At 42.1% G+C, this 20334-nt stretch overlaps 1 protein-coding gene across 2 annotated transcripts in view; it reads right to left on the reverse strand.

The window, feature by feature from the left end:
* Positions 1–13760, reverse strand: part of tmem117 (transmembrane protein 117) — a 433754-nt gene extending 419994 nt beyond the window's left edge. The window contains exon 1 of one of the 2 annotated variants that reach the window (XM_072267436.1): positions 13639–13760. In XM_072267436.1, the coding sequence (XP_072123537.1) occupies positions 13639–13645 (7 nt within the window). In that variant the 5' untranslated portion in view covers positions 13646–13760. The remainder of the gene's footprint in view (positions 1–13638) is intronic. The other variant, XM_072267437.1, reaches the window with a different exon arrangement.
* Between the last annotated feature and the right edge of the window lie 6574 nt (positions 13761–20334).

Consider the following 20334-nt stretch of genomic DNA (forward strand, 5'->3'; position numbering starts at 1 on the left):
GCTGCAGGGATTGTACTTGTGGGACGAAATGCCTGTAGATGCAAGAATCGGCAATATGCCAGCAGATAATTTGTTGCTAAAACTTATTATGCATATTGGTACATAGAGAAACGTTAATATTACTTAGTGAACCTCACAAGTGAAAGTTCTAATCTTTATACAATTTTTTAACTGTTAGGGTGATCCCAATGCAGTTTCAATAGCATTAATAAATAGTAAAACAATTTATCTCCCAATTTTTTTAATCATCAGTGCATCAACCCAGTACAGTTGCACAGTGATTAACACTGAGCTATTACAGCTCAGGGCATTGGAGTTTGGAGTTCAATTCTAACGCTGTCTATAAGGAGTTTGTACATTCCTCCTTGTGAACACGTGGGTCTCCTCCAGGTGCACTGGTTTTCTCTCACATACCAAAGGTGTACTGATTAGTAGATTAATTGGTCATTGCAAATCGTCCTATGATTAAGCTGGGTTTAAATAAGTGGTCTCCTAAGCAGCATGACTCATTGAGCCGGTAGGGCCTGTTCTGCACTATATTTCTAAATAAGATAAACCCAAAAGGATGGTGTATAGATTTGTTTGAACATTATTTTTAGAGGATTCAATTCCCACCGCTTTCTTCCTTGAAAATATTGCATCATTCCCACTAACTTTCAGGAATTCATAGTGGTGAAAGATCAAAGTGTAGAAGAGCATTCAGGATGGCACTAGGCACCTCAAGCCAATCCATCATGAACACAAAGAAACCCAACATAAGTGACAGAAGAAGCAAGCTGCCTCTCAAACCATACACCTGCCCAGCCCATCAGGGATTTTCTGCCCTTCACACAGAAGAATCTGTAGTGCCTACACTGTTCTTAGCTGTCACCAAAGAATCAACAAAGTTAAAACACAACCAAATCATCCTTGATCCCCAAGAAATGCCTAGGAGGAAGACTTAATTTCCTAAAATATCCACAAGCACTGTGCCTTTGAAATCCAGGTTTCTTTTAGTCTTTTGTCATGTATCATTCCCTCATATAATATGCAATGACTGAACAATTATGACTCAAATCTATTAATGAAATTACGTTACCTTCATCATAGAATAATTTAGTCATCAGCATTAAGATAAAAAAAACCCACCAGCTGTAAATAATTTCAGTTGCAGCAAAGTAGTTAAATATAAGCCTTGAGAAGTCCTGTTTATGCTCCAGTCAAGTCACAAGACCATAACCAGGCACATATCATAACAGGGCACATGAAGACTTGAGGCAATGTGAAGATGAACCATTAAATGACATATTTCAAGAGTGGTGACAAAAAATTTAGAGACCTTAACATTGCAATATTACTTTAAATTGAACTGCGAGAGTAAGGTAAAAGCACATAGATCCTAAACAGTAAACATAACTTTAAGAGAAATATCAATAATGTCTCCTTCATGCAAAGAATGGTCAATCCTTAGAAATGCTGATTATATTGAATGAATGAGGTTTAAAAATCTTCGATACATTTTAGAACCAATTTAAAGTTTCAGAACTTTAGCAAAAACTTGACAATTGTTTATTAATGAACTATTAGCATTATATTGGATGTTTCTGACCTATATAACCATATAACAATTACAGCACGGAAACAGGCCATCTCGATCCTTCTAGTCCATGCCAAACTCTTACTCTCACCTAGTCCCACCGACCTGCACTCAGCCCATAACCCTCCATTCCTTTCTTGTCCATATAGCTGTCCAATTTAACTTTAAACGACAACATCGAACCTGCCTCAACCTCTTCTGCTAGAAGCTCGTTCCACACAGCTACCACTCTCTGAGTAAAGAAGTTCCCCCTCATGTTACCCCTAAACTTTTGCCTTTTAACTCTCAACTCATGTCCTCTTGTTTGAATCTCTCCCACCTCAATGGAAAAAGCCTATCCACGACAACTCTATCTATCCCCCTCATAATTTTAAATACCTCTATCAAATCCCCCCTCAACCTTCTACATTCCAAAGAATCACTTCCCTGATTAGCCAAAACCAACATAATTTACATCCAGCCCTATATAACCATCCTAGGCGCCTTCTAACAATGTCCCAAACCTTTTTTCAAATTACTTCTACTACCCATTCAAACTCTCCTCTCCTCTCCACCATTGTCTGCAACTTTCTCTCTCTTCCCCTTTCCTTTCTTATTCTCTACAAAACCCTCCATGCCCTCCTCTCTACCCCCAATCTGTACTCTCCACCCAATCCATCTGAACTCCTTGCAAAATTCCCCACCGTCTTATCCTCTTTCAACCACTCCAAATCCATCTCCTCTACCCAATTTCCTCTACTGCCTGATTTATTCTTACCTCTTGATCCACTCTACCCTTCCTGCTTTTCTTTCTAGCCTTTCCACTCTCCTTTCCATCTCTAACCGTCCCCCAGACCCCATCTTCTCTATCCACTACTTCACTCTAATCCACTCCAACCTACATTATCTCCCACATGCCTCAATCCACTCTTCGATAAATCTCCCCTGGAAAGAAAAACTCATCTTGGAATCACAAGTCTAATGTCAAATAAAATTAGATCCTTTAACAGATGTAGGTATCAGACTCTGTATTTCACTGAGAGTTATTTGGGTTTTAGCAGGTCTCAGATTCACAATGAACTTCGTACAAAACAATGGCAAAATATACACTGTACAGCATTTCTCATCACATGTTCCTTATAGCCTCTGTGCACTTACTTGTCATTTACACAAAAGATTCAGAAGAAATTTTAGACCTAACTGCATTTGGTGATGAGATTTTATATTAAATTCCTTCTTGTAGCATACACAATGTCGTCCTGCTTGAAATCATTTCGAGCCTGACTGCTTTCTCTGTCTCTACTAATATCATTTAATTGAAGAACAGGGGTTAGAACAGACAGATGGGTTCTGAATTTAATATCACATCTGAACAATGACACTCCTGCAATGTATTACACAAGAATCTGTCTGGATTTAGTACTCAGATCCCACATTAGAGCTTGGAAACTTTTTAGAGTGTGGATATTAGATATTATTTTTAATCTTTTAGTCTTATAAATGACTGAAAAGTAATTATTGTAGCAATCAAGCAAATTATCTTAAGACTCATCAGCTCAAACATTCCACCATCGTCAGAGCATTATTAAGCAGACACCAAAATCTCAAAGGTTTCATGGATCTATGGAATTCTTCATTCCTCCATTCCTGATTAGCTGGGTGACAGAAAAGGAGAGTGCAAAAGTGGCAGAAAATTATTGAGTTGAGAACAAGCAAAATCAAGAGCAGTCCCATTCTCCTATAAGTGTACGTAGATGCGTTTAACACCCCAAGAGCAGTCAAATTGATTCTCAGACTCTGGCCTTCAAAGAAAATAAATGCATGTAGATTCCAATCAGTAATGCCAATGAAAACAACAATGCCACTGAAAATTTTCAATTATGACAGCAAGTGAAATGACCAATCCTTAAAAATGTTCATTAAATTTTACAATTGGTGAGGTTTCAGGAAGGCAACATTCACTAACAGGAACCCCAACAATATGGGTCATGCCTTTTCTTGATGCTGCCATCAGGGAGAAGGTGCAATAGCCTAGAGACCTACACCTCAAGGTTCAACAGCAGCTTCTTCCTGACTGACATTATGTTCTTGAACTGATCTGAAAAATCTTAACACTAGCTTGGACTATAGACTAGTGACCATTCTGAACATCAAAAGTTTAAAAGGAGGAGATTTCACTCAGGCCCATTGCCTAAATAGAAAAGGGAGTGGTGGGTTACGGCAGCATAATAGAGCTTTGACCAGTGATCAATCTGGATATTGAAAGTTTGAGAGGAGGAGATTTCACTCATGTCCACTGCTCAAGTAGAAAAGGGAGCAGTAGGTCACGGCAGCATAACAGAGCTTTGAGCAACAACCAATCCGGACATTGAAAGTTTGAGAGAAGAAACATAGAACATAGAAATCTACAGCACTTTACAGGCCCTACGGTCCACAATGTTTGCCAACTATGTAAGCTGCTCTAGAAACTGCCTAGAGTTTCCCTACTGCATAGTCCTGTATTTTTGTAAGCTCCATCTAAGAATCTCTTAAAAGACCATACTGTATTCACCTCTACCACCATCACTGGCAGTGCATTCCATGCACCCTCCACTCCCTGTGTGGAAAAACTTATCTCTGACGTCCCCCATGTACCTACTTCCAAGCACCTTAAAACTATGCCCCCCCCCCGTGTTAGCCACTTCAGCCCTGGGGAAAAGCCTCTGACTATCCACACGATCAATGCCTCTCATCATCTTATACACCTCTATCAGGTCACCTCTCATCTTCCGTCACCCAAGTAGAAAAGGCAGCAGTGGGTCACAGCAGTGTAATAGAGCTTTGCCCAGTGACCAATCCGCATTTGAGATTGATTAATAAGAGCAAATTAAAGGAAGACGGGAAAACACGGCGGCTATCATTGTAGTGGACAGAGTCATAGTGATGATCTTGAGGCTTTAGCTTTTCAAAGCTTCAGTGAAGAGAGGTTTCTGTCAGGGAAGGCAAATAAAGAAAAGCTCCAGGTTAAGTTATTTTTTTCCCCTTCTTTACAGTATATCTGCTCAGTTAGGACAGTAGAAATGTCAGGCAGGCTAGCGGAATGCATTCAGCTGCAGTTTCTAACAATCTGTGTTAAGATGTGGAGCTGGAGCTGGATGAACTCCGGATCATTTGGAGGCTGAAGAGTGATAGACAGGACATATAAAGGGGTAGTTACACCCAAGGTGCAGGGCACAGGAAACTGAATGACAGTCAGGAAGGGAAAAAGAGTTAAGGAGCCAGTGCCCTATGGCCATCCCCCTCGACAACATGTATATCACTTTGGATACGGTTGCAGGGGGAGGGGTTGACCTAACAGAAACACTGAGTCTGGCTCTGTGACTTAGAAGGGAAGAGGGGGAAAAGAGGCATGCTGTAGTGATAGGGGATTTGTTAGTTAGCGGAACAGACAGGAGGATCTGTGGGCAAGAACGCAATTCCTGGATGGTATGTTGCACCGAGGACATCTCATATCGAGTCCTCGGCATTCTTGCAAGGCAGGGCGAAGAGCCAGAGGTCATTGTCCATGTAGGTACCAATAACATGGGTAGGACGAGTGAAGAGGTTCTGCATCGGGAGTTCAGAGATTTGGGTGCTAAGTTAACGGGCAGGACCTCAGAATTGAGGATTGTGATCTCAGAATTGCTACCTGTGCACATGCTAGTGAGGCCAGAACGAGGAAGATTATACAATTTAATATGTAGCTAAGGAGTTGGTGTAGGAGGAAGGGCATAAGATTTTTGGATCATTGGGCTCTCTTCCAAGGAAGGTGGACCTGTACAGAAGAGACAGTTTGCACCTGAACTGGAGGGAGACTAATATCCTAGCAGGAAGGTTTGTTAACACTGTACGATGGATTTAAACTAGAGTTGGAGGGGGATGGGAACCAGAGTTCCAGAACAGTTAGTGGAGAGGTTGTGGAGGTAAATGTTGGTAAGACCTCATGCAAAGTCAGAAATCAAAAGGTTGAGCATGGTGCAACTAGTGTCCTGAGCTGCATTTATTTCAATGCAAGAAAAATGTTAGGAAAGGAAAAAAGACACGCTAGAGGCAGGAAACATGTTCCCAATGTTGGGGAGTCCAGAACCAGAGGTCACAGTTTAAGAATAAGGGGTAGACCATTTGGAACGGAGTTGAGGAAAAACTTTTTCACACAGAGGGTTGTGGTTCTGTGGAATGCTCTGCCTCAGAAGGCAGTGGAGGCCAATTCTCTGGATTCTTTCAAGAAAGAGTTAGATAGAACTGTTAATGATAGCTGAGTCACGGGATATGGGGAGAAGGCAGGAAAAGGGTACTGATTGTGGATGATCAGCCATGATCACAGTGAATGGTGGTGCTGGCTCGAAGGGCTGAATGGCCTACACCTGCACCTATTATCTATTGTCTATTGAAAGGCAGAGGAGCTCAGGGCATGGATCACACCTGGAATTATGAGGTTATAACCATAAGTGAGACTTGGTTGCAGGGAGGCAGGACTGGCAGCTCAATATTCTGGGGTTCCATTGTTTTAGACATGAAGGAGTGGAAGAAATTAAAGGAGGAGGGGTGGCGTTACTAGTCAGGGGCAATGTCTCAACAGTGCTCCATCACCACAAACTGGAGAACAAAACTAGTGAGGCATTATGGGTGGAACTGAGAAGAAAGAAAGGTATGACCATCTTTATGGGGCTATATTACAGACCGCCCAACAGTCCTATGGATTTAAGGAACAAATTTGTAAAGAGATCGCAGACTGTACAACATCAGGTTGTTATTGTAAGTGATTTTAACTTTCCACATATTGACTGGGAATGCCATACTGTAAAAGGGCTAAATAGGACAGAGTTTGTCAAATGTGTTCAGGAAAGTATCTTTCATCAGTACACAGAAGTCCCAATGAGAGAGCATGTGATACTGGATCTGCTATTAGGGAATGAGACAGGGCAGATAACAGAAGTTTGTGTAGGGGAACACTTTGCATCCAGTGACCACAATGCCATTTGTTTCAAAGTAAATATGCAAAGAGATAGGTTTGGTCTGAGGTTTGAGATTGTAAATTTGAGAAAAGCCTGTTCTGATGGTATCAGAAATGATCTGGCAAATGTGGATTGGGATAGTCCGTTTTCTGGAAAAGGTGTACTTGGAAAGTGGGAGGCCTTCAAAAACAAAATTCTGAAAGTAAAACTTTTGAAAGTTGAAAGATAACAAGTGCAGGGAATCTTGGTGTTCAAAAGAGACTGAGGCTCTGGTTGAGAAAAAAAATGAGGTCCATAGTAGGTATAGGTAAGTAGGAACAAATGAGGTGCTTATGGAATACAAGAAATACAAAAGAATGTTTAAGAAAGAAATCAGGAAGGCTAAAGGAAGGCAGGAAGTTACTCTAGCCTACAAGATGTAAGAGAGTCCTAAGGGACTCTTTAGGTATGTTAAGATCAAAAGGATTGCTAGGGACAAAATTGGTCTTCTGGAAGACCAGAATGGTAATCCATGTGTGGAGCCAAAACAGATGGAAGACATCTTAAATGCATCCTTCGCATCTGTTTTAATTCGAGAGATGGATACAGAGTCTATATAAGTGAGGCAAAGCGGCATCAACTTCATGGACCGTGTACAGATTACAGAGGAGGAGCTACTTGCTACCCTAAAGCAAATCAGAGTGGACAAATCCCTAGGGCCTGACAAGGTGTTCCCTCAGATCCTATGGGAGGCAAGTGCAGAAACTGCCGGGGCCTTAGCAGATATATTTAAAACATGCTTAGCAAACAGGAGGGATACCAGAGGACTGGAGGATAGCCGATGTTATTTCGCTGTTTTGAAAAGGCTCTGAACAGAAATCAAGAAATTATAAGCCAGTGAGTCTGACATCAATTGTGGGAAAGCTATTGGAAGGTATTCTAAGGGACCGGATATATAATTATTTGGATAGACATGGATTGATTAAGGATAATCAGCATGGCTTTGTGCGTGGTAGGTCATGTCTAACCAATCTTATAGAGTTTTACAAGGAAGTTACCAGAAAAGTGGATGAAAGCAAGGCAGTGCATGTTATCTACATACACCTTAGTAAGGCATTTGACAAGGTCCCGTAATGGAGGCTGGTCAAAAAGTTTCAATCAATTGGCATTCAGGATGAGGTAGTAAATTGGATTAGACATTGGCTTTGCAGGAGAAGCCAAACAGTGGTCGTAGATGGTTGCCTCTCTTGACTAAAGGCCTGTGACTAGTGGTGTGCCACAGGGGTCTGTGCTGGGTCCTTTTTCGTTTGTCATATATATCAATGATCTGGATGATAATATGGTTAACTGGATCAGAATATTTGAGGATGACACCAATATTGGGGGTATAGCGGACAGTGAGGAAGGCTAACATGGCTTGCAGAGGGGATCAGCATCAGCTGGAAAATGGGCTGAAAATTGGCAGATAGAATTTTATGCAGAAAAGTGCAAGTTTAGTCATAGTCATACTTTATTGATCCTGGGGGAAATTGGTTTTCATTACAGTTGCACCATAAATAATAAATAGTAAACCATAAATAGTTAAATAGTAATATGTAAATTATGCCAGTAATTTATGAAATAAGTCCAGGACCAGCCTATTGGCTCAGGGCGTCTGACCCTCCAAGGGAGGAGTTGTAAAGTTTGATGTCCACAGGCAGGAATGACTTCCTATGATGCTCTGTGTCGCATCTCAATGGAATGAGTCTCTGGCTGAATGTACTCCTGTGTCCACCCAGTGCATTATGTAGTGGATGGGAGACATTGACCAAGATGGCATGCAACTTGGACAGCATCCTCTTTTCAGACGCCACCGTCAGAGAGTCCAGTTCCATCCCCACAACATCACTGGCCTTACGAATGAGTTTGTTGATTCTGTTGGTGTCTGCTACCCTCAGCCTGCTGCCCCAGCACACAACAGCAAACACGATAGCACTGGCCACCACAGACTCACAGAACATCCTCAGCATCGTCCGGCAGATGTTAAAGGACCTCAGTCTCCTCAGGAAATAGAGACGGCTCTGTCCCTTCTTCTAGACAGCCTCAGTATTCTTTGACCAGTCCAGTTTATTGTCAATTCGTATCCCCAGGTATTTGTAATCATCCACCATGTTTTTGCACTTCAGTAGGACCACCCAGGGTAGGCCTTACACAGTGAACAGTAGGGCACGGAGAGGAGTGGCAGAACAAAGAGATCTGGAACTACACGGCCATAACTTGTTGAAAGTGGCAACACAGGTAGATAGGATCATAAAGAAAGCTTTTGGTACATTGACCTTCATAAATCAATATACTGAGTACAGAACATGGGATATTATGTTGAAGTTGTACAATACAGTGTGGCCTAATTTGGAGTATTGTGTGCAGTTTTGGTCACCTACCTACAGGAAAGATGTAAACAAGGTTGAAAGAGTGCAGAGAAAATTTACAAGGATGTTGTCAAGTCTGGAGGACTCGAGTTACAAGGAAAAATTGAATAGGTTAGGACTGTATTCTTTAGAACATAGGAGACCGAGAGGAGATTTGACAGAGGTATACAAAATTATGAGGGGTGTTGATAAGGTAAATACAAGCAGGTTTTTTCCATTGAGGTTGGGTGGGACTACAACCAGAGGTCATGGACTAAGGGTGAAAGGTGAGAAGTTTAAGAGGAACATGAAGAGAAACCTTCACTCAGAGGATTGTGAGAGTGTGAAATGAGCTGCCAACACAAGTTGTCCACGCGAGCTTGATTTCAACATTTAAGAGAAGTTTGGATAGGTACATGGATAGTAGGGAAATTGAGGGCCATGGTCCCTTTTAGGTCATTGGGAGTAAGGCAGTTTAAATGGTTTTCAGTATGGACTAGATGGGCTGAATAGCCTGCTTTTGTGATGTACCTCTCCATGACTCTCTTAATACAGTACAGTATTTCCCTCTCTCAATCTTGTACTACTGTTACAATGGTTTATTTTAAAGTTTATTTTTTGTGTAAGTTATGCATAATTTATATTAATTAAAATTTATGCTAACTAATTTTGTGCATGTTATGTTATGTAATGTACTGTGCTGCTGCCACAAAATCCTATATTCTTGGCATATATAATCTGTGTATGTATGTCTATGGCAACAATAAATTTGAATATGAACTTGATATTACCTGATAGTAGAAACTGATCCTATTTACTTTGGAAAACTTTTGGAGCAGGGGTTCCCAACCATTTTTATACCATGGACCAATACTATTAAGCAAGGGGTCCATGGTATAAAAATGGTTGGGAACCCTTGCTTTAGAGGACCATTTACCAAGCTGGTATTTCAGAAAATGGCCAACAAAGCTAGATATGCAGCATTTTCCATTCTGGATTATTCAATATTCATTTTACATCTGTAAAAGTATGCAGAGCACAATCCAATTTCTAAAGCAAAAAGCTAAGGTGGGCTCTTTCACATAAAGTGGACTGATACAGAACTCCAATGTGACCAGAACAAACCCTTACATTACTTTTGAAAACTGTAATTAAAACTGGAGATGCTTCAATTCTTAGATAAAAACACACAATGCTCAGTAGGTCAGGCAGAAACCGTGAAGAGCGGATGAGAGATAGTACTTCAGGTTTTGGTGGAAGATCATCAACCTGAAACATTACAGCCATTTCTCCCTCTGCTGATATAGACAATTCTGCTAAGATATCCACCACTGACTATTTTTAAATTTCATTTGTACAATATATAAGTTTGCTGATGACACAACAATTGCAGGCCGTATCTCGGGTAATGATGAGTTTGAGTACAGAGAGGAAATTAAGAACCTGGTGGCATGGTGCAAAGACAATAACCTATCCCTCAATGTCAGTAAGACAAAGAAATTGGTTGTTGACTTCAGAAGGAGTAGCGGACCGCACAACCCAATTTACATTGGTGGTGCGCAGGTGGAACAGGTCAAAAGCTTTAAGTTCCTCGGGGTCAATATCACAAATGACCTGACTTGGTCCAACCAAGCAGAGTTCACTGCCAAGAAGGCCCACCAGCGCCTTTACTTCCTGAGAAAACTAAAGAAATTTGGCCTGTCCCCTAAAGCCCTCACTAATTTTTATAGATGCACCGTAGAAAGCATTCTTCTAGGGTGCATCACAACCTGGTATGGAAGTTGTCCTGTCCAAGACCGAAAGAAGCTGCAGAAGATCGTGAACACGGCGCAGCACATCACACAAACCAATCTTCCGTCCTTGGACTAACTTTACACCGCACGCTGTCGGAGCAGTGCTGCCAGGATAATCAAGGACACGACCCACCCAGCCAACACACTTTTCGTCCCTCTTCCCTCCGGGAGAAGGCTCAGGAGCTTGAAGACTCGTATGGCCAGATTTGGGAACAGCTTCTTTCCGACTGTGATAAGACTGCTGAACTGATCCTGACCCGGATCTGCGCCGTACCCTCCAAATATCCCGACCTGCCTCTCGGTTTTTTTGCACTACCTTACTTTCCATTTTTCTTTTTTCTATTTATGAGTTATAATTTAAATTTTTAATATTTACTAATTTTACTATTTTTAATATTTGATATTTGTAATCCAGGGACTGTGAGGCGCAGAATCAAATATCGCTGTGATGCTTGTACGTTCTAGTATCAATTGTTTGGCGACAATAAAGTATAAAGTATTTACGTTAGCCTTCAATATACTACTAGACCTGTGCCTATTTGGATTTGGAGAGGAGAAGATGGTGGCGCGACGCAGCTCGTAGCGGCCACTCTGGTGGTGATGTCTGCTATTTGTCAAGTAGGGTGCCATGCACAATCCTGATTTGATGGAGACGGATGTGAGAGCATGGAGGAACACCTGGCGAAACTTCTGAAATGTCTGCTTCACTGCTGCTGCTACTGTGTGGTCTGAAATCTCCGGAGAGGAAGGCCCCAAGTCCTCGGCTTTGCTTGTTGCTCGGCAGCCGGGGCGGGGTCGAAGCACTCGGCAGAGGATGTGGTGCTCAGTGTTGAAGGGCTGGTCGGAGGCTCGAAGTTTTTGGACGGACTCAGAGTCCGCTGCGGTTGGGTGCTTTCAATGGTGCTGCATCGGCAAGTTTGCGGCGCTTGGAGGTTCATGACAGGGAAAGTTTCTCCCTTCTACCGTCTGCATGAGATGATGAAGCTATCAGGACTTTGAGACTTTTTTTTTTACCATGCCCATGGTGAAGTACCTTCAATTACTCCAAAAGACTGAGGTTTGGTAAAAATACTGAAAGGCTTTTATTCACTGTACAATACGACCTCCACAGTGAGTGTCTGCCCCCGGACTGAGGGGGAGGGGCAAGACGAACACCCTTATACAGGACTCTGTGGGAGGAGCCACAGGGGCAGTCAGCAGAGGGGTGTGTCCAGACAGGTAACCGAGTTACAACATATATACATGGTTTACCACACATGGTGTGCTCTTTATCAAGTTATGGTATTGCTTTGCACTGTTGTAACTATATGTTATAATTATGTGGTTTTGTCAGTTTTAGTCTTGGTTTGTCCTGGGTTTCTTGTGATATCATTCTGGAGAAACATTGTATCATTTTTTAATGCATGCATTTCTAAATGACAATAAACGAGGACTGAGAGTCCTCATAATCTAATCTAATCTAATTTTCAGGGTACCAAAGTGAACAAGCAATTAGAAAGTGGAAGAAAATAAAAGATTCATGTTTATATATAGAATTTTTCATTTAACTGAATTGTGATAATTGTTTGAACAAACTTCACCTGCTGGAAATCTGAGGGAAAAGTAAAGCATATTAGATACTAGATATAGTCAGAACAGGGAGCAGTGGAGAGAGAACAGAGTTAAAGTCAAAGATCTTTCCATAGAACCCAGCTAGTTATTGGGCAATTGTTCGTATTAACACCGAGTAAGTTCTGACAAACAGCAAAACTGCAATAACTAAATCTGTTTTAGCTATATCATTTGTAGGCTAAATATTACCCTCAACACAAAAAGGAAGTATTGGATCCTTTCTGTCTTCCTCAAAGGGAAAGTAGACGGATCTTCATTTCAACATCTCATTCAAAGATGGCATCAATGCAACTTGCTGCATATATCTCAGATTTCCAGTATTTGCATTTTTAACATAAAAAAGCTCAAGCACTGGAGTGACACTTGGTAAACCCACAATTTTTTGAACAAATGCTAGAAACTGACCCACACCTGAAAACTAACATAATCACAAAAGGTAGGCTTTGACCCAATCCTTGCAAAAAGCAAAAAATTAGTTGTCTATTACCTTAATCATTTTAGCACCTTATCACACTCAGCTAATCAGAACCAGCAAGCAGGGACAAAATCTACATTCCTTTTCTAACTGTTCCATTTATCCATTATTGGCTGACAGTACACTCTCATTCAGTTTTGTTTCTCTCTCAGCTCTGAGATATCCAAACACTGGTTTAGTATTAGAAAGATCTTTTCTCAAAAGGGCTAATTACATAATTAAGGTGCAAAGTGAGCCCCTCTGACTATTGAATTGCCACAAAGGGCAGCCAAACAATACCCAGTGAAGAAATTCTATTACAGATATTGAAAATCTAATTAAACATCATCACAAGCAAGGTGCAATAATGTATTCTTTTACAAAATGCTTGTCTTAACCTTGTTAAGTGGACAATGGATCAGTTGCAATAATGTGGTGAATTGAGCCTACAGAAGTGTAGACTGAACTGTTCCATATATTGTTTCCATTGTCACGTCATTTTAGGGAAATTAATTTGCAGCTGACCAGATGCAACAATTAAATAATTAGTCCCATCTGGATTTGGACTATATGGAATCAGGTTTGAACTGTTTGATGCACTAGTTTCACGCCATATGAAAGCTCAGTAAAATCTATTTCTAATTTCCACAAAATTGCTGTTCAAGCATACACATGTATAGACATAACATTCATAACAATTGGTAGTTAATACGTATAGAAAATGGCAAGAGCCTTTTGGATATGCTCCCTCATAACAGCCTATGTCAGTGATTAGGCCTATTTTACATGAACTCAAATAACCATCCTATTCAAGATTTACTCAATTTAGAATACCAAATGTTTATTTGAGATTTAAACCACTGGGTTTATTGGCATTCTCCCTTACCTTTCATGTTCAAATTCCTGCAGTTTCTGGCGTCCTGAATAATTGTTCTATTTTTTTTAAAAGCTTTCCTTCTCCCTTCTGTTGTCTGTGCTTTTAGCTGAATCAGGCTGGAACATTTGTGGCAGTCACAGTGTAGTCACGGAGTTTTACTTGTGCTGCTCTCGTATTTCATCCAGGATTTCATTCAGTGAAAGCACAGCCCCTACGCTGAGTCATTAGCTTCAACGAAGCATAAGCTCTTTACATTTCATTTCATTTTTCACAAATTCAATATTTAGTTCACTTTACAATGGCTAATTTCTACTCCAGCATTTGAAAATTTGGAAGGTATATAATGCTTTGCAATTCTGCATTTAAATTATTATTATTTCTGGAAACTTTTCAAGCATGTAAAGGAGTTATTTCTGTACAGCACAAGTAAGCACTTTGCAAACGGGGGAGGAGCTTTGTTCTTCAAGCTCCTAGTTAAAGCTATATTACCATTCTTGTATTATTCTACAGCAATCCATATTCAGAAAATCGTTTTAATGCCCATTCATCCATAATGTAACAAGTATGGTAAAATAGTAGTTACATTATAGGATTAGTAACATGTTGGACTAATAATCTGGATTCATGACTTTGAATTCCATCTGGGCATAAATTTATGAACAATAATGATAGCTCTGAAACTACTGGATTATTGCAAAACCCATTTTATCCACTTATGTCCTTCGGGGAAGAAATTTGGAATCAGGCATCAGTTTGAACACCTAGGTGCACTACTTTCATTCCATATGAAAGTTCAGTAAAGTCCATTTTAATCCTTCCACAAAACTATTGTGTAAGCATATACAGACTTAATATTCATAACAATTGGCACATGATATGGAATATGGCATGAGCTTCTTGGATATGCCCCCTCATAACAGCCTATGCCTAAGCAAACTGTTTCGAGAAGCAACAACACATGTTCCATCTGGGTAGCCTCCAATCTGATGGCATGAACATCGACTTAGAACATACAACATGGAAATCTACAGCACATTACAGGCCCTTCGGCCCACAATGTTGTGCCAACCATGCAGCCTACTCTGGAAACTGCCTAGAATTACCCTACCACTGGGGCAGGGGCAGTCTGCAAGTGTCACCAGCATAGCATGCCCACATCTTACCCTAACCCCAATGTCAGGAAGGATAGTACTGAAGAATCATTAAAATATTAAGGGGACAGAACTGAGGAACACTTAATTATCTGGGAGAGAGGTGGTTAAATATTTAAATGTAATTAAAGATAAAGGTTTTAAAGATTAGCCTTGTCACATGTACATAAAAACATTTCTCTAACTTCCAGTAATAATTACCCCCACTCCATCTCTCTTTTTTCCATTCCCCATTCTGGGTATCCTCTCTCAGAATCAGAATTAGGTTTATTATCACTGGCATGTGTCGGGAAATTTGTTAAGTTAGCAGCAGCAGTTCAATGCAATACATAATATAAAAAAGGAAAATAATAATAAAGGAGTAAATCAATTACAGTATACATATTTTGAATAGATTAAAAATCATGCAAAAATCAGAAAATATATATTAAAATAAGTAAGGTAGTGTTCATGGGTTCAATGTCCATTTAGGAATCTGATGGCAGAGGGGAAGAAGCTGTTCCTGAATCGCTGAGTGTGTACCTTCAGGCTTCTGTGCCTCCTACCTGATGGTAACAATGAGAAAAGAGCATGCCTTGGGTGCTGAATGTCCTTAATAATGGACGCTGCCTTTCTGAGACACCGCTCCTTGAAGATGTCCTGGGTACTTTGTAGGCTGGTACCCAAGATGGAGCCGACTAAATTTACAACATTCTGCAGCTTCTTTTGGCCCTGTGCAGTAGCACCACTGCCCCCCCCACCCCATACCGGACAGTGATACAGCCTGTCAGAATGCTCTCCACAGTACATCTACAGAAGTTTTTGAGTGTATTTGTTGACATACCAAAACTCTTCAAACTCCTAATGAAGTATAGTCACTGTCTTGCCTTCTTTTTAACCACAGCAATATGCTGGGACCAGGTTAGGTCCTCAGAGATCTTGACATCCAGGAACTTGAAACTGCTCAATCTCTCCACTTCTGATTTCTGTGAGGATTGGTATGTGTTCCTTCGTCTTACCCTTCCAGAAGTCCACAATCATCTTTCGTCTTCCTGACGTTGAGTGCAAGGTTATTGCTGCAACACCCCTCCACTAGACCCCCTTCTCTTCTCAATTGGAGGCATGGGTATGGGTTCAAATCCCACTAAACCAACTTGGATATTTAAATTCAACAAATTACATTTATTAAAAGCTAACATTAATAATGCTGGGCATGAAACTACGCAATTGTTTTAAAATCAATGTGAGGAAGAAAATTAGCTTTTCTTATGCAATCTGGACTATAACACGAGGAAATCTGCAGATGCTGGAATTTCAAGCAAACACACATAAAAGTTGCTGGTGAACGCAGCAGGCCAGACAGCGTCTCTAGGAAGAGGTACAGTCGACATTTCGGGCCGAGACCCTTCGTCAGGACTAACTGAAAGAAGACCTAGTAAGAGATTTGAAAGTGGGAGGGGGAGGAGGAGATCCGAAATGTTAGGAGAAGACAGGAGGGGGAGGGATGGAGCCAAGAGCTGGGCAGTTGATTGGCAAAAGGGGTATGAGAGGATCATGGGACAGGAGGCCCAGGAAAAGGGGGTGGGGGGGGGGAAACCCAGAGGATGGGCAAGGGGTATAGTGAGAGGGACAGAGGGAGAAAAAGGAGAGAGAGAAAAAGAATGTGTGTATATAAATAACTAATGGATGGGGTACGAGGGGGAGGTGGGGCATTAGCGGAAATTTGAGAAGTCAATGTTCATGCCATCAGGTTGGAGGCTAGCCAGACGGAATATAAGGTGTTGTTCCTCCAACCTGAGTGTGGCTTCATCTTTACAGTAGAGGAGGCCGTGGATAGACATGTCAGAATGGGAATGGGATGTGGAATTAAAATGTGTGGCCACTGGGAGATCCAGCTTTCTCTGGCGGACAGAGTGTAGGTGTTCAGCAAAACGATCTCCCAGTCTGCGTTGGGTCTTGCCAATATATAGAAGGCCACATCGGGAGCACCGGACGCAGTATATCAGCCCAGCCGACTCAAAGGTGAAGTGTCGCCTCACCTGGAAGGACTGTCTGGGTCCCTGAATGGTGGTGAGGGAGGAAGTGTAAGGGCATGTGTAAATCTCTTACTAACTCTTCTTTCAGTTAGACCTGAGGAAGGGTTCTGGCCCGAAACATCAACTGTACCTCTTCCTAGAGATGCTGCCTGGCCTGCTGCGTTCACCAGCAACTTTGATGTGTGGGCTATAACTCAGATATGCTAGAGTCCTTTCAATAAAATTAGACCACATGGGATTAGGGGGATTACACTAACAAGGAATAAGATTAGTTAACAGACAAAAACAGTGTAGGAATAAACAGCTTATTTTCAGGTTGGAAGGTTGCAATTAGTGGAGTACCTCAAGGATTAGTGCTGGGCCTCCAGCTGTCAAAAGCTATTAATGATTTGGATGCATGTAATATGCTCAGAATCGCTGAAGATGCAATAGTTGGGTGGCGTGTAAATTGTGAGGAGGATGACTGTCAGGGAACATGGACAGACTATGTGAATAAACACGAACATAGCACTTGGAACGTAAAGAGAAAAGATCAGAAGTCATCCAATTTAGTAGAAAAGAAAGCGTAGTTTTAAAATTGCTAACAACAGGAATTCTGCAGATGCTGGAAATTCAAGCAACACACATCAAAGTTGCTGGTGAACGCAGCAGGCCAGGCAGCATCTGTAGGAAGAGGTGCAGTCGACGTTTCAGGCCGAGACCCTTCGTCAGGACTAACTGAAGGAAGAGTGAGTAAGGGATTTCAAAGTTGGAGGGGGAGGGGGAGATCCAAAATGATAGGAGAAGACAGGAGGAGGAGGGATAGAGCCAAGAGCTGGACAGGTGATAGGCAAAAGGGGATACGAGAGGATCATGGGACAGGAGGTCCGGGAAGAAAGACAAGGGGGGGGGGGGACCCAGAGGATGGGCAAGGGGTATATTCAGAGGGACAGAGGGAGAAAAAGGAGAGTGAGAGAAAGAATGTGTGCATAAAAATGAGTAACAGATGGGGTACGAGGGGGAGGTGGGGCCTTAGCGGAAGTTAGAGAAGTCGATGTTCATGCCATCAGGTTGGAGGCTACCCAGACGGAATATAAGGTGTTGTTCCTCCAACCTGAGTGTGGCTTCATCTTTACAGTAGAGGAGGCCATGGATAGACACGTCAGAATGGGAATGGGATGTGGAATTAAAATGTGTGGCCACTGGGAGATCCTGCTTTCTCTGGCGGACAGAGCGTAGATGTTCAGCAAAGCGGTCTCCCAGTCTGCGTCGGGTCTCGCCAATATATAAAAGGCCACATCGGGAGCACCGGACGCAGTATATCACCCCAGTCGACTCACAGGTGAAGTGTTGCCTCACCTGGAAGGACTGTTTGGGGCCCTGAATGGTGGTAAGGGAGGAAGTGTAAGGGCATGTGTAGCACTTGTTCTGCTTACACGGATAAGTGCCAGGAGGGAGATCAGTGGGGAGGGATGGGGGGGGACAAATGGACAAGGGAGTTGTGTAGGGAGCGATCCCTGTGGAATGCAGAGAGGGGGGGGAGGGAAAGATGTGCTTAGTGGTGGGATCCCGTTGGAGGTGGCGGAAGTTACGGAGAATAATATGTTGGACCTGGAGGCTGGTGGGGTGGTAGGTGAGGACCAGGGGAACCCTATTCCTAGTGGGGTGGCGAGAGGATGGAGTGAGAGCAGATGTATGTGAAATGGGGGAGATGCGTTTAAGAGCAGAGTTGATAGTGGAGGAAGGGAAGCCCCTTTCTTTAAAAAAGGAAGACATCTCCCTCGTTCTAGAATGAAAAGCCTCATCCTGAGAGCAGATGCGGCGGAGACGGAGGAATTGCGAGAAGGGGATGGCGTTTTTGCAAGAGACAGGGTGAGAAGAGGAATAGTCCAGATAGCTGTGAGAGTCAGTAGGCTTATAGTAGATATCAGTGGATAAGCTGTCTCCAGAGACAGAGACAGAAAGATCTAGAAAGGGGAGGGAGTTGTCGGAAATGGACCAGGTAAACTTGAGGGCAGGATGAAAGTTGGAGGCAAAGTTAATAAAGTCAACGAGTTCTGCATGCGTGCAGGAAGCAGCGCCAATACAGTCATCGATGTAGCGAAGGAAAAGTGGGGGGACAGATACCAGAATAGGCACGGAACATAGATTGTTCCACAAAGCCAACAAAAAGGCAGGCATAGCTAGGACCCATACAGGTGCCCATAGCTACACCTTTAGTTTGGAGGAAGTGGGCGGAGCCAAAGGAGAAATTATTAAGAGTAAGGACTAATTCCGCTAGACGGAGCAGAGTGGTGGTAGAAGGGAACTGATTAGGTCTGGAATCCAATTTAAAATTGCTTGTAGTGCTATACTTGAATCACTGAAAGTTACCATGCAGATACTACAAAACAATTAGAAAACAAATGGTACATAACCATATAGCATGATGTTTTCAGGTCACTCCTTGAAATGTGGGAGGAAGAGGGGTTATCTTACGTAAGTGTTTAACTATGTTACATAAACTATGAGAGGCATAGATAAGGTGCACAATAATAAGCTTTTCTCCAGGGCAGGGAGTCCAAAACTAGAGGATATAAATCTAGGATGAGAGAGGAAAAGTTTAAAAGGGATCGGAGGGAAAACTTTTTCATGCAGAGGGTAGTGAGTATAAGGAACGAGCTGTCGAGGAAGTGGTTAAGTCCGGGACAATAGTATTGTTTCACAAGCCCTTGGATGGGTACATGGACGGGCAGGGTTTAGAAGGATATGGGGCAAATGCAGAATGTTGAGATTCATTGGGTGGGTACCATGGTTGGCATGGTCAGATTAGGTCAAAGGGGCTATATGGCTCAGCACTAAGACTCAGACTTCCCTATTATGTCAATCTCAAACCTTGCAGAAAGCTTGGTCATAATCACAGACATACAGGACAGTGACAGACCCTTTAGTCTATTTTGTGATAACCCACTCTTGAAGTTTATGTTTCACATAAACCACTGAGCTTCATCTACCCATCTTCATTTCCTTTCTCCTTATCTAATTTCCTAGTGAATGTACCAGTGCATTTTATATTAACTGTTTACCATAAAGGCAAGTCCACATTCCAAATATTTTGTGGTTAATAAGGTTTCATTTGAATATCCTTTAGCTTCTGATCTTGGTATCAGCTGGATATGAAAATAGCTGGTCTACGAACATTTATTAAAAGCTTTCCTACACGTGTGTCAAATGGCTGTTTTGACACGTCTAGTATGGTAGTGTAATAGGTAATGCTTGTCACTCTCACTTTCACCATCCACTGCTGGCTAGCAGTCTTGTGAAAAGAAGAGCTGAATGCGCAAGTCTCTCCCTGCCAGTACATAGCTTTTCCAACAGCAAGCCTTATGTAGTGCCTCCTCGCTGGCGACACATGAAATCTGAACTCCCTTCAGACTCAGGCTGAACTACAGAGGAGGTCTGGCCCCTGCACACGTAGCACACAGACCCACCAGCCCTAATGCTCATGAAGCAGATCTCCAGCTATGGGTAAATAGCCCCATGGCCTTGTGGGCAGCCTCAAGAGAGTCGAAGGCTACAGG

This window comes from Mobula birostris, chromosome 9 (genome assembly GCF_030028105.1).
Source record: "Mobula birostris isolate sMobBir1 chromosome 9, sMobBir1.hap1, whole genome shotgun sequence".
NCBI lineage: Eukaryota > Metazoa > Chordata > Chondrichthyes > Myliobatiformes > Myliobatidae > Mobula > Mobula birostris.